The sequence below is a fragment of the Myotis myotis genome, unplaced genomic scaffold (genome assembly GCF_014108235.1).
Source record: "Myotis myotis isolate mMyoMyo1 unplaced genomic scaffold, mMyoMyo1.p scaffold_m19_p_11, whole genome shotgun sequence".
In the NCBI taxonomy this organism is placed as follows: Eukaryota; Metazoa; Chordata; class Mammalia; order Chiroptera; family Vespertilionidae; genus Myotis; species Myotis myotis.
Genome location: NW_023416315.1, coordinates 32,102,775 through 32,117,785, shown reverse-complemented (window position 1 = coordinate 32,117,785; position 15,011 = coordinate 32,102,775). Strand labels below are relative to the sequence as shown.

General features: G+C 38.4%; 1 protein-coding gene across 4 annotated transcripts in view; it reads right to left on the bottom strand.

The window, feature by feature from the left end:
- The window catches only part of THSD7A (thrombospondin type 1 domain containing 7A), a 319,576-nt gene that overhangs the window by 55,306 nt on the left and 249,259 nt on the right, over positions 1–15,011 (bottom strand). For all 4 annotated transcript variants that reach the window (XM_036328030.1, XM_036328032.1, XM_036328031.1 and 1 more), the window contains 2 exons: positions 10,380–10,512; positions 8,835–8,938 (listed from right to left, as the gene is read on the bottom strand). In XM_036328030.1, coding sequence (XP_036183923.1) covers positions 8,835–8,938; positions 10,380–10,512 — 237 coding nt within the window. The remainder of the gene's footprint in view (positions 1–8,834; positions 8,939–10,379; positions 10,513–15,011) is intronic.

Sequence of the window (15,011 nt, the reverse complement as noted above, 5' to 3'; positions counted from 1 at the left end):
AAAGGAAGGCCCGGCAGGCAGCCAGAAGGCCCTGATTGGCCCTGATCACTGGCCTAGGGACCCTACCTATGCATGAATTTTGTGCACCAGGCCTCTAGTCAATTATAAACAGACATTTTTGAGACAACAGGGTGTGTGTGGGGGGGGTAAATGTAGTCTGAATATTAGATAATATTAAAGAATTATTGTGAATTTTGTTTATTACTATAATACTGTTATGTTTAAAAAATAATTACATATTTATGGATGACATATATCTTATATGGAAGTTTCTTTAAAATATCCCAGCAAAATCTTTTTATGTATGTGAGGACTGGCAGAGGTCCAAGAATGGCAACATGTTAAAAACTTGAGGCTGAGGGAGTGACTATACTACTAGTACTCATTAAATTATTCTCTTTACTTATATGTCTTATTGAAATGTCCCATAAATTTAAATTTAAAAAAGATTAATAAGTAGAATAAGTAGAGTCGATTCCAGAATGTTTTTATAAGTCGGACTCTGTGCTCTGTTTTGAAGAGGATAATACTAAAGATTCCTAGCATGAAAGGAAATAGATAACATTGGTTTGAGCAGAAAGGACATCAATATCAGTGTTATGCATATTTGAGTATGGAAATGGAAGGCTACCAAAGCAGCTGTGAAGTGAATCTAATAGAATTCAGAATGCAGTTGCTCATCTTCATTTTCTTGAAGAGGAATGAAACTCCCTTATTATTCAGGATGCATAAAAAGGAGAACTGTTGTTGGTCTTTGGGATGATCCTTCAGCAGGTAAGACCATGTCATTTCGTTGGAATAATCAGAATGAAGTAAATGGCAAGATCTAGAGTGTGCACACAGAAGTTCCTTGCAGGGACAGAATCAGATCACTGCCCTTGCGCAGGGAAAGCTGTCGAATTATACGTGACAAAGAGTTCAAGGAGCTCTGAGACCTGACTTATTAAATTGAGCAGTATTAACATGGCTTATCCCAAAGCAACAGCATCCGGGTAGCACTGGAGACAGACAATGTTCAGCTGATCGAGTGATTAGAGGAGTGATTTTTCCTATCATGTTATGGAAAAAATAGCCACAGTGAGACTGAATCATGTAGAAATGAAAAAGAAAAAGCTTAACATGAGCAGGAGTTAGTTACCAGGAGACCTAATCATGCTTGGAAGACCGAACTTATAAATAATGCAAGAGGGCTCCCGTTGCTTACTAGGTGGATATAATGATCTCCGTCTTTCTCTGTGGAAGAGATTTTCCTGGGCAAGTTTGCCAAATTACACTTCCTAATTACAGTCTGTGAATGTAATTCTGGCAGAAAGGGGAAAGAAATACACTTTCTTTTTTATTGATCCTAAATAGTTACCAATGATCCCCAGACCCACTGATGCTCATAATATATGTAAAAGTCCTTGTGTAAGGAGTGACTAGGAAATGATAATCAGCTCCCAGGGGAGGAGCTCAGTGAGGCCCCCCACTGGGATCTGGGAAGGCTAACTGACTGCATAAGAACAAATGGAACATTGAGGGACCATCACAGACACCATGGTGTCAAGCTGATTTTATGAGCTACTTAAAAAATAGGAAATTATAATAATCATTTTATGACAGGGCTCTCCTAGCAATAGAAACAAAAATAAAACCCCTAAATCAACAAGGAAGCTAGTGTTCATAGAAAATTAGAGGAAGTAATTTAAAAATAGAAAAATTAGAAGTTTTAAATAATAGTGTATATAAAGAAAGCATGTGAAAACTATTGGGCAGTAACTAATAAATACATCAGCCAAAATAAAATTTTAAAAATTGAGGTGGGGAAAAACTTTAAAGCAAGCTCCTTTGTTCTTTTGTACCTAGTTCGTTTTCTACTTCTGTTCTATTTCTTCCTATTGCATAACAATCTCTAAAATTAACAGACTAATGTGAGTTACTGAGATAAATTGGCCCAGACATTCTGGACAAACCTCAATAATGCCTCTAAAATGTAAGCTTTTAAAAAGAATAAAGTGAGCCAGAGTTTAAGCTAAAGAGTACTAACCTGGGCATCAGTATAGTTTAAGCCACAATATAGTTTAAGCCACTTAATTGAAGCATAAGGTTTAAGCCTCTTTGTTCACACACACAAAAATAACAGCATAAATTGTAGTGAAATGCCTATATCTCACATTTTACAAGTATATTTAGATTTCATTTCGGTGGGGAGAGAATGAAAACTTACTCTTTTCTTTGTAGACTTTCCTTTTATCACCTTCTTAGCCAATAAGTGACACAGGGTAAGGACTGCTAGGGAAGAAGGGTCCGGTCATGTAAGGCATATTATTGACGGTGTGTTTTTAAAATTTTTGTGGTCTCGATTTGGGAATACATCTGAATCATGCTGACTTCCACATAAAGAGGCTGATGTCAGATGTTAATGACAAGTCAACATTATGATGGACATTTGTTGGCAGGCAAGGATACAGGGAGTTGGAGCTCCAGTGGCGCAATCGGTTAGCGCGCGGTACTTATAAGGATACAGGGAGGCTGGGGGATTAGGATAGTCAGGGCTGACCCTAAGGATTGTTGCTCTAGTTCCATCTTATTTATAGAAAGTATGCTTGTCAGAAGAAGCATGAAGGCTACACAGAGATTGAGCAAGAGCAAATTTGAAGTTATTTATAGGAAATATCAGCATCTAATCTATGATACTTTTGCATCATACTCTTGGTATGTGCCACAAAGTAGTAAACACTGAAATAATATATATACAATAGAGGCCCGGTGCGTGAAATTCATGCCTGGGTGTGGTCGAAGTGCGAGCGTCTGGCGTGGAAGGGCAGGTCCCAGCTGACCTCTGGGACCTCCACCTGAGTCACAGCACCCGAGTCCCCATACAGAGATTCGGTGAGCACGGCCGGACACTGCGGGCCAGGGTGCAGCATTAGGCCTCTGGGCCTCCCAGTGGCGCTGCATGGAAGCTGAGCAGGCAGCGTATTCTTTCCTGGCTGGCCTCGAAGACCAGCTCCTGCTCAAACCCACGGGGAGCCCGACCGGCTCCTGCGGTCCCGGCAGCTGGGGCCAGCTCACCCAGAAGAGGCCACCGGGTGTGTGGTGGGCTCCTTGTGGGCACCCAACACCTGAGTGTGGGGGCTTCCCCAGCATGCAAGGCCTGGCGTCCCAGGGGAGGGTAGCAGACAGAGTGAGAGCGAGCTCGGTGGACACCCCGCATTCTCATCGCAACTCTGCCCCCATCACTCCCGCCCCCAGGTAGCTGGCAAGAGGTCACAGCCGTCGCCAATGCTTGCCATGTTCCGTGCTGCCCCTTGGTGGTCAGCACATGTCATAGTGAGCAGTTGAACTCCTAGTCTCCCAGTTGAAATCCCATAGAATGACTGCACAAGGGGACAATTTGCATATTAGGCTTTTATTATATAGGATTTTAAGTATATGATTGATGTTAAGTAGTGATTGCTACTGTCCCTTAGGGGAGTCATAAATAAAAAAATAAGTAAATTATCCAAAATTGTCATTATTATGAGCCATGTATTTTATTTTTCATGCAAATGTAATAGTAACTCTAGTTATAGCTATTATGTGTAGGTTCAATGACAGTCACATATATAATTTCGCCTCCTAAGTGCCATCCAAACTGTGGGCATGTGATCAGAGAAAAGGGACAGTGGATTACAGTTCCATTAAAAGTTTATACACAGTGGACTAAAGTAGTATGAAGCAAATATGAGCTTTCTATTTACTTAAAAATTAAATAGAATGTGGATATAGTTTCATGATATTTGCACTTTTTGACAGGAAAGATGCCTATGTCAAAGACCCTGTAAAATTTCCATGTGATATTTAAATGATTCAAATTTTAAAGTTTCCAAATTCCGTCAATCCCTTCTTTAAAATCTCTCTCTTCCCCTCTCTCTCTCTCTCTCTCTCTCTCCCTCCCTCCCTCCCTCCCTCCCTCCCTCCCTTCCTCCCTCCCTCCCTCCCTCCCTCCCTCTCCTTTATTTAGTTTTTACACTATTAGATAGAATTTCCTGGAATACATCATTGTTCATATCCAAAGTTTTGCTAAGATTCTTCACTACTTTTGCTTTCCTATTGAAAAATTCCTTCTCTTCCTGGGCTCCTCCTCCTCCTCCTCCTCCTCCTCCTCTTCTCCCCTTTCCTTCTGGTATTCAAATACTCCTGGAGGTATTCAATTCCTCCAGAGTGTGGGCTCTTGCCTCCAACTCACTCAGAAACTCTAGGCAAAATGGTCAATGCACTATTCCGCAAACATATAGATTTTCCTTGAGTCACCTAAATCATCTATACCTATAGTATATTTCCTACCATAAGAAATATATAAAAATTACGTTATATACATTTATTCTCTCAACAGGCTGAACCCAATAATATGTAGGCCACATGAAACCAGATGCAACATAGTGTAAATCATCAACACTGTAACATTAAAAATATTTTTTTCCATTTGTTGCTGGTTGAACCTGCAGATGTGGAGGCTGTGGATATGGAGGGCTGACTACCCAGCTTTGCCTTGTATCATGAAAGCAGGCATCGGCAATAGGTAAGGAAATGGGTATGGCTATTTTTCAAAAGAACTCTAATTTTTTTTAAAAAAAACAGACTATGGGTTGGATTTGGTACACAGGCCATTGTTTACTGATCACTGGTCTAGACCAAAGGTCTGGTAAAATCCATGGGTAAAAATTTCTACCTTCAGAATCATAGAATGGTAAAGTTAATTCATAGGGTATTGTTTCTGTTACAGCAAAGAAATAGTAATTTAAAGTTAATACAATTTAATTCTTTAGGTAAAAAGAAATGCTTAAACACTCTACAAATACAAACAGGTTATAGAAAAAAAATCTATTAATGGTAAAATGCAGTAATTGCTTTTCTGGTGGTATGTAATGTATTTTGGGGACCTTAGCTTCTATGGCTTCATCAAAACCCTTTCTGGAAATTTTACCAAAATTTCTATCTTCTGTCCTAAGCTATGTCTACAGCTACATTTCAAATGCATACTTGGATATTTTTAATTGGCTCCCCTGCTGTCACCTCTAATGCACAATATACAAAATATACTCTCTAAAATCAGCTCTAGCCGAAACCGGTTTGGCTCAGTGGATAGAGCATTGGCCTGCGGACTGAAAGGTCCCAGGTTCAATTCCAGTCAAGGGCATGTACCTGGGTTGCGGGCATATCCCCAGTAGGAGATGTGCAGGAGGCAGCTGATTGATGTTTCTCTCTCATCGATGTTTCTAACTCTCTATCTCTCTCCCTTCCTCTCTGTAAAAAATCAATAAAATATATTTTTAAAAAAATAAAAAAAATAAAATCAGCTCTAGTTTCTTATTTTATTCTAGTTCCATCAATACGCAGTAAGTATTCTCAAAATAAAAATATTGGCATTAAAGAATCAAATCTTTGACTTGCTTATTTCTATTTCTGCTACTCTCACCTGCCACTAAGTCCTAAAATTACTTTATTGCATGTTGCAAGTCCATTTATTTTCTGCCCATTCCCACCACTGTGGTTCCTGAGACCCTATTACTGCATCTTTGCATTGCTACAATAGTGTACTAGCTGGCATCCAGACTGATGTGTCTTATCCTCCTAATTTATTCTCTACGTACGGACAGAGAAAACACTGCTTGCTCCTACTCCTTATTGAACAAAGCCTAAAATACTGATCCTGACATTTATAGCCTTCTACAAAATCACCCCAGGCTCCAGCTTACGTCTTCAGAGCTTCAATTACCCACTTTTCTGTGAACATATTTAATGTTTTCATTTTCTTACCTCAAATGCTTAGCTTATAGAATTGATCTTATTTTGTATTTTTTTCTCTTTTCTACTAATTCTAATATTACGGCACAACTCAATTCCCAGCTTATCCTTTAGGTCTTTCTTAAACACTTTAGCTTCAAATTATTGCTTTTGCGGTGGATCAGCCTTTAACTCCTACATGTTGGATGTTACCAGTGACACCACTTCCCTAACCAAATGTAAGCTCCCTGCCTTGAACATCTTCATTCTTTCCCGACACGCAGGGCTCTTGCTGCACAGCCTCCTGAATGCGATCAGTTAAAGGAGGCACTGGAATGAGAAAATGTGGTGCACTGGAGAGGACAGGGTGCAGTTTCTCTCTAGTCTTTGCTGATCGATGCTAATCCTTACTACACAGTTTCTTTAATCATTAAAAAAATAGCACAAGTTGGCACTTCTTAAGTCTCTGACCAGATAAAAACAAAGATGAGAATAGCAAGAATATGACAGGTCAATCATGCAGAATTCTAAAAACAGCTATGACCATCGAAGGAAGAAAATGTTGCCAGTATTTCATTAGCAAAATATATTTTTACACTCTTGATTTTCTCCATTTCATGTTTCTGTAGAAATATAGGCTCTAAGAAAAAAAAATTTAATCTACCAAGGCAACAAAGATTATCTTCATATGGAGTTTAAGAGTGTTCCTCTTAGTATACGCAGAAATGATCTTTCATTCCAGATAGCCTGGGCATAGAAAAGATTGCCAACATAGAGTAAGTCGTCTGACAAATATTCCAAGATTAGAAGTCATTATCTAAGTGCAGGCAGAGGAAGAGGAACCAGCAATAGGAAACCAAGAATGTAACAATCAGAAAGGCATGGGGGAAGCCAAAGACCCCTTTTCACGTGAGAATGGGTCACCATATTAGGTCCTACAAAGCAGTCAGCCAGGATGAGGAATGAGCTGGCATTTTTAGATTTGGAGATAAGAAGATTACCGATCACAGAACGAACAGTTCTCATACAGACTTTGTGTCAAAACTACAAAAGACCCATGTTAATACTGTTGCTCTTATGCAGTGGTTCTCAACCTGTGGGTCGTGACCCCTTTGCGATCACACGACCCTTTCACAGGGGTCGCCTAAGACCATCCTGCATATCAGATATTTTCATGACGATTCATAACAGTAGCAACATTACAGTTATGAAGTAGCAACGAAAGTAATTTTATGGTTGGGTCACAACATGAGGAACTGTATTTAAAAGGCCAGAAGGTTGAGAGCCACTGCTCTTACGCCAGCTATGACCGAAGGGGGAAGGATTCAACATTTAATGGAGACTAAATATGTGCAGCGATCTGAGGAGCATTATGTTCTCAGCCTCAGAGGGAGGAAATAAACGAACCAAGGTTCTGCAGTTGTTGAGTAAAAGAGTCTGGAACTGAAGCTGTTGTCACACTTGTGCTGTTGCCACCATATCTCAGATTTCCTCCAGTGGAGGACTGTAAATATTTGGGTTGTTTTACCTAATCTCAATTGACACACTTGGATCCCTGAGTATTAACTGTGCATAGATTGTAAAATATGAATATTAGGGTAATCTTAAAAGATCATTTGGTCTGACCCTCTCTTTTTTCTTTTTTTTTCTTCTTCATCTAAATAGATGAAGACCCAGAAATGTGAAGTAATGAATAAGAATCACAGTGTATTAGTGAAAGAACAAGGACTAAATATTGTTTCCTGATTCCCAAACTCATACCTGTTTTCATTGTAAACTTTGTGTAGGGCCCAGATTGCACGCAAATGTGTGCTTGATTCAAGGAGGAATTAGTAGGGCATGACAAGAAGATCTCATGTCACTCAATTTCTCGATGAATGGGTTGAAATGAGAATGCCTTTCTATCCTAAATACCTAAGTCTCTATAACTGTAAAGGAGACAGTTATTTTTTAGCTAAAGCTGGTGGTGGAAGATGCATAATGAAAATGAAACATATAAAATACATTTCCAAAAGTCCATAGTTAGTCATTATTATTTGTAAACTAAATTTTATATTTCAAATAAAGACTTCTAAAATGATGATTATATAAATAGAAGAGTTTTACAAAGAAGTAGCAGTTGTTGTTTTTTCCAAATTAGGGAAGCAATCTTCTCATTGCAAAGAAAATGGGCTCCAGGTCAAATCCGCAAAGGCTGGAATTCTATTCTGTGTTTCGACTTTTGCATCATCAAATACATAAAAACAAACGAGGGATCAAAAGATGTTTTTATGAATGAAAGAGAGGTGATGGCAGTGTTTTCAATTGTATATTCAACTACATTTTAGGTATGTAGGAGTTACATGCTAAAAGTCAACGTGAGTAGAAACTACCATGTACTCTTTAAAGACTGAATTTGCCACATGCATAAATAACATGTCCAAAGCTTCAAATATAAGTATTAGTCATAATACGCAGTAAATAATATTGACAAATTTGAAACATTTCCATCACTCATTTCTTCAGGATTCCACATTATCCAGCAGTGCAGACAGACTGCTGTCCACATATGGCAGGTTGGAGTACATAAATCTGCCATTTAAAAATCAGTACTGCATAGGAACAAAATTGGGGGTATGTTAGGGATGTCATTGCTGGGAATTTCTGGGAAACTTAACCCATTATATTGCATTGCATGCACACACGTATGTAATGCAGATGGGCAAGGATATAAAGGATCTTACTGTTAAGGTGACAAGCAAAAGTATTATGGAAGACCATGATCCCCAAACTAACCACCACAACTAACAACCAGCTGCAGTGTACAATCTCTGTCATAACCCTCTCAAAAGCTTCATCTGATTGTCTTCTAGATATCAGTAAGGAAAAAATTCAAGCAGAGGAATTATAGGCTAATGTCAAAGAACAAAGGGCACACTTTAAAAAGACACATCCCTGAGCTATGTAGGATGAGTAGTAAGCAGATTCATGTCTGCTCTGCTCCATTGGCTAAGCATGGCATCAAATGACAAACTCATCAAGCTGGTGGTTAAGTTAGAGATGTTGGAGAATGAAAAGCAAATCAGCTGTGGAACGAGGCCTCCCACCTCTGGCCTGTCGTCCGGGTCCACAGCCTTCCTGTGCTCCAGGGCTGTCCTGTTGCACGCTCCAAGGGACCAGTTGGCACCGGCGCCATTTGTGCGTCTTCCACCTAGAAGAAAAGGAAAGAAACCTCAGGGAGAGGAAGCAAAAACGCCAGGCAAACCAGGGTTACGGCGACATGGAAACATGACTGTGGCCACTGCAAAGAGAAATTTATTTGACGAGCTCAGACCTATCTAAATGTAATGTAGGTCTCCAAGGCATTAGAAAAAGCCAGCATTAAATAGAGCGGTACTTTCTATGGTAGTGGAGACATAGTTCATCATGGCCAAGTTCTACAAGAATAAACTCTATAGAAAGCATTTAGCCTTCTTAATGATGAGGATTGCCAGCAGATGTGCCAGATGGTACCAGAGTGATGCATTCTGTTTAGTAGAGGTATGTTTATTTTATATTCAAGTTATAAAACTCCAATTCATGTCATGAGCCTTTTCTATAGTCTTCTTTTGGTTAGTGTTGTAGCGATAACTCAGAAACTGTGATTATAATGCACCTTACAAAGACAAATCCGCCAAATAAATACATTTGGTCTAATTCAGTGGTCGGCAAACTGCGGCTCGGCAAACCACGGTTCGCGAGCCACATGCGGCTCTTTGGCCCCTTGAGTGTGGCTCTTCCACAAAATACCATGTGCGGGCGTGCATGTACAGTGTGATTGAAACTTCGTAGCCCATGCGCAGAAGTCGGTGTTTTGTGGAAGAGTCGGTATTTTGTGGAAGAGGCACACTCAAGGGGCCAAAGAGCCGCATGTGGCTCGTGAGCCGCGGTTTGCCGACCATGGGTCTAATTGATGTTAGTGTTCACCGTCTAAACATGCAATTATACTATTTTTTGTAATTATTATTTGTCAGAATTAAATACAGATAAATGAAGATGGCAGATCAGCCGTCAATTTTACCTTAAATTGCTACTTTGTGATCACACATTCCATCAGTGGATGCCATACTATTTCATTTGTTGTCAGGGTTGCAATTATATGCCGCATTGTTTCAATTAGGTCTGTACTTTCTTTTCGTAGTTCTGAAGACAAATTTCTCTAATAATTATCAAGATGATACTATATAACTTTAATAACCTTAATTTTCTTTGAGGTGGCCAAACATGAATAGAACAAATGCCTCACTAGCATCATTGAGGGTAAAGATGTCATTTTGTCAGCAAGGATGCCAGCATTTGAGAGGAATAGGTGCTTAGGCCATTCCTCTAAGTGAAAAAGAATTGCTTCCTAAAGCATACATTTACATAATTATTAACAGCGTCTCTGCATTCCTTAGCGTTTATGTCAACATACAAAATTTTCCCAAACTGCTGGAGCTAGTAATACCGCATGGAGATTTATGTCATTGTCTCCCTGGAGATCATTTCAGTAGGCGAACAGCTCTTTTAAAGAGGTAGGCGATGGCACATACAGCCGTAAACATCCCAACTTCACTGAGCCCGCAGGACAGCGTTGGACTTGAAGCATTTTGCTTTTTCTTTCCCTCTATTACCTGTAGCTTTGGCACATTTGAGGGGCCTCGCAGGCCTTCTCTTCATAGAGAGGATCCGTGCAGTCCCTGCCTCCGTTGGCTGGCAGCTGAATGATGACCCGGTGCCGAGACTGCTTCTTGACTCCGGAACTCCCTAGAACGAGGCAGCTTTTTAACCTCTGTGCTCTGCACTGATAAAAAGACTCTCCAAATACCATCCTGTGTGAAGAAAGCACATGGCCTCTAGCTACATGTGCTTTGACATCCCTGAACGAGAGGACGCATCTAGTCTAATCATTTCCCAAATCCTCCCAAAGACTGCTTACACTGAAAACCCAATCAATTCCTATTTAAAAATGGGAAGAATGAGGAAAACAGTTCCATAGTCAACGAGGCTTCCCAATGCACAGTTGCAAAGTAATTGCTCTTTTGTATGTTCCTTGCCCCTTGAGAAATATGACAGCTCTAATTAATTTATTTTTCTCTACCTTAAGTTTATTTTCATGCCATTTCACATAGCCCTGTTTACCACACGGGACTCATACACATGTAATGAATCCTTCTTAGGAGAATATATTCCAGATTTTAATGAGAAATTTTATTTCTTTGTTATTCACTTAATTTGAAATGCATAACTCATAAATTATTCTAGTCATTTATTATTCATGTTAAACAGTCTAAGATCTTCAATTCAGGTCGCATTTTAACATCAGGGTTGTACGTAGTGAAATGAAAGTCACTTCTTGGAGGCAGAATTTTTAGAGAAGCATTCGAAATAGCGATCATTACGCTAAGTAAATAACTCCAAATTGTGTTTAAAAAGCCGAAGGAAATAAGATTTATCTGCAAGGAAGAGATCAAATTGACAGTATTATTGATATAAAGATGCTCAAAATTTTTTGGTATTAGAAACAGATCATGTATAAGACTTGCCAACTTTAATAAAAAATATATTCCAACTTACAATAAATACACTTTAGAGATGAATAACTGCATGGCACAATTTCACTCATAAAAGAATTCCCTCAAGAATTATTTTAATGGAGTTGGCATGATGCATTTAAATTTTTTTGTAAGATCATTAAATACTTAATATGTAGACCACAGGAACAGAGAAATTTAGAAGAGTTAGCAGCCCCGAACAATGAAAGTTTAACCAGAAATGAAATGAAACATTCTTAAAGTTATTATGTTAGTAGAAAAATATGATTTGACAATTAGAACTTTCTAATAATAAAACATCCTTTCTCAAGAAGTTAAGGTATCCCTCAATGGGGTCTGGGCAACTGACTCCCAGCAATGTGGATTGAAGATTCCTGTGTTAGATGTGTGAATGGATCAAATTAGTGATTCCTAAATGGCTGACTGCATAGGATAATTTCCTTAAAAAGACAAAATCAAAACCATGTCTCAGAATTTTTGGGAGCTGAGTTTAAAAGTCTGATTTTTACAAAGCTTGCCAGAAAACTGTGATGAATACCCAGGCTTAAGATCTACTTGAATAGACAACCTTGTATGCCTTGTCCCAATTTCAGATAGTATGGTTCATGTGTAACTTTTAGGATTACTCCCATTGTGGGGGAAACCTGTACTATTAATGATTGTATTAACTATATTAGTGAATAACTGGAATACTACAGGTAATGGAGTAGGGAATTAGGGACTGGAGGTAGTGAGTAGCAGAGAACTCAAGTATTTGAAAATACTGTCATGGACATTTTTAGTTTAACAGTAGTGGTATGAATTCTAGCTCCAACTTTTACATGTTAAAAATCCTTTATCTAGGAAAGATCTAAAAAAATGCCAATAGGACTTTTAATAAAATTGCTAATGCAGTCTTCATCCATTTTATTGTCCAATGACTCCTATTTTTAAGGCCCAGGTGAGAGATTCCTCTAATAATGTAGAGCTAGGAAAAATTTTGTGTCCCCTGACAATCAGTTAAGAATCCACTGTGCTTCTATTTTTGGCTTTGTTCACCAAAATCTCAGAACTAATTTTCTTCTCAATTGCAGCAGCTTACCTTAATTCTAATTTTATAGTATAATTTTTCTCTTCTTCTCCCATTTACTACTTGACTCCATCCTTCTTTTACACTTTCTATCATTATTTTTGCTTATAATCTTCTTAAAAGAGTATATACACTAAACGACCGTTCTTGTCATTTGTTTAGTATTGGGGGAAGGAAGGAGATGCTTGTTTTCTAACAGGGAAAAAGAGAGAAAGAATACAGAGAAGCAGGCCTTTGCTTCCCAGGGGTCAATCATTCTCCAACCCTCTCAGCCTGCAGATAGACAACAGACATGGAGTTGGGAACAAGGGATCCAGACAAAGCAGGTGACTGTGAGTTCAGCATCAGGGGCACCTTATAGACTGAAGCTTTGGGTCATTAACCCCCTAGATGTCACCTGGGACAGAGGCAGGGCTGTTCAGACGGGGGAGGCAGCAGTCAAATGTGAGGGTTTCATTTTTTACTTTGTTTATTAACTTGAAAGCAAAAACATCACCTAATGTACAACTCTGACATATTTTAGTGCCTTCTCAACACAACCTCCATAGTCTGCACTTAATATATAAGACTATGATGACTGTTTCTCACTTCCATAGTTGATTCCATCTTGGCAATCCATTTAGTCTTATAAAAAGTTCAAATACTTTAACCTTGTGCAGCCCACAGGGACAGAGATTGTGACCTGATTCAAGTGAAACATTTCAAAGCCATAACATGTAGAGAGGAAGTTTAATGGGGTTACACAGGAAGTGTCATGACACCCATGTTTCTACCCACTAAGAGGTTCATTTCTTCTCAGCTCTCAGTTAAGAAATTACTTGTGCATTCAAAGAAACAGCACTGTAAGCTCATCCAGGTTATAGAGCTCTCAGATCAAAGTACAGACAAAAGGAGTGCTATGGCACACGATAAAAAAATAAAAAAGGAATGTTCCCCACTAACAATTTGAACTGGCAAGCTAGAATTTTACAACCTTCAAAATTTCTTGTTTGTACTTATACCCAGTTTATTACATGTGGTTAATACATATATATAGTTTCCATTTATCTTTGTGCTTTTGCTATAGAACAATAGTTACACATAGTAATGACTTAATAAATATTTGCTGAATGAGAAAACACACTTATTTCATTTATTCTCAACTGGATTATTAACATCTATTTCTTTTATCCATTTCCTTACAGTAGTAAAAACATGGGGACTAAGCCTGCACATTGAGGATTAATAAAAAAATAAGGTATCACTTTGTCCATAATGAGCATGGGGAAAGTAAAGGAATATTCCTATAGTGTTTATACTGGAAAATACCTATATGGGATACAAATAGAAAAAGAAAATGGATTATATATTCAGAAAACAATTATGTGATGATGGGGCACGTGGATTCAGAGGGTTAATGTAATCTCTCACAAAGTTACAGAACTTTTCAGATACTTTAAGACATTCAAGATGAATTTCACTAGAGAAATGACTTGGTGGAAGGATTTAGAAGGCAGGCAAAACTAAGATTTGTTAAGCTGGATGTGGGAGGAATAGCAGGACGGAGGAGCATAGCGGTAGGAAATTGGAAAAGAAGTGTTTCATGCAAGAAGCAAAATGTAAAGGTATTTTTCCTATCTTTGGGGTAATTTTAGGGAAGTAGTGCTTAAAGGCATCAAGGTAGAATAGATGCCTCTGCAATATCCCTTCTAGATCTCAATTAAATAAATGTAGTGTGAAAAGGGGGAGGGTAAATAGAAATTGAGCAGCTAAATGTATTATTTGGTCAAAAATAATGATATTTTAAAGATTAGAGCTCCAAATAATTTATATGTATAAATGTTTTCTATTTTTAAAAACTACCCCTTGTAAAGTTTATGAAAATTTTTAAAAAGTTACCAAGTGCACTGGTTTAAGAATTACTCTCTTACTCAATTTCTGATCTTTATTGCATTGAACACATATCTTGAGAGAGGGCTGAACAACATTTCAAATAATTCTTTTTGTTCTTGCTGGGATGCTAAGGTATTCTATTCCATTTTCTGCAATACTAAAGCATAATTTTACCTCTTTAAATTACTTTTTAAAAGGAGGTTAGCTCCACACATTCATTAATTCAAAGCTCTTATAAACTTTAGACTTCACCTGCATAACTAACTTTGAAAGAACCACCCCATCCCTGAATTAATTTTCTGTGGCTGTTATCTATCCTTGAACATTCAACTTTGTTTGCATTTTTTAATTGTGTGAGAAATTCAGTGTCATTTCAATGAAATGTGGACCATTCCTATTTCATACCAAATAATGAAAAACTAACCACATATCATTGCTTTATTTTCCTTGCAACAAAAGGCTAGTTTTCTAACACCACTGTATTTTTCTTTTCAGTTTAAGCAATCTATGGGCACAACAGAAAAGGCTTCTCCAGGAAACAAAGCATCTTGGCACTGCTGTCCAACAGCAACCCTCTCCTGCCCCTTAGTTTTTATTTCCTCAACACACAATTACAGTTCTTCCTTTTAAGTCTGAGTGCCTAGACTGAGGGTTTCTAAAGCCTTTTGTTATACGAGACTCAGTCAACACACCATAGAGCTGCCAAACTGAACGGGCAGGGCTGATCTGCTCCTGATGAGATGACCTGCACTCAACCAAACGCAGCCCTG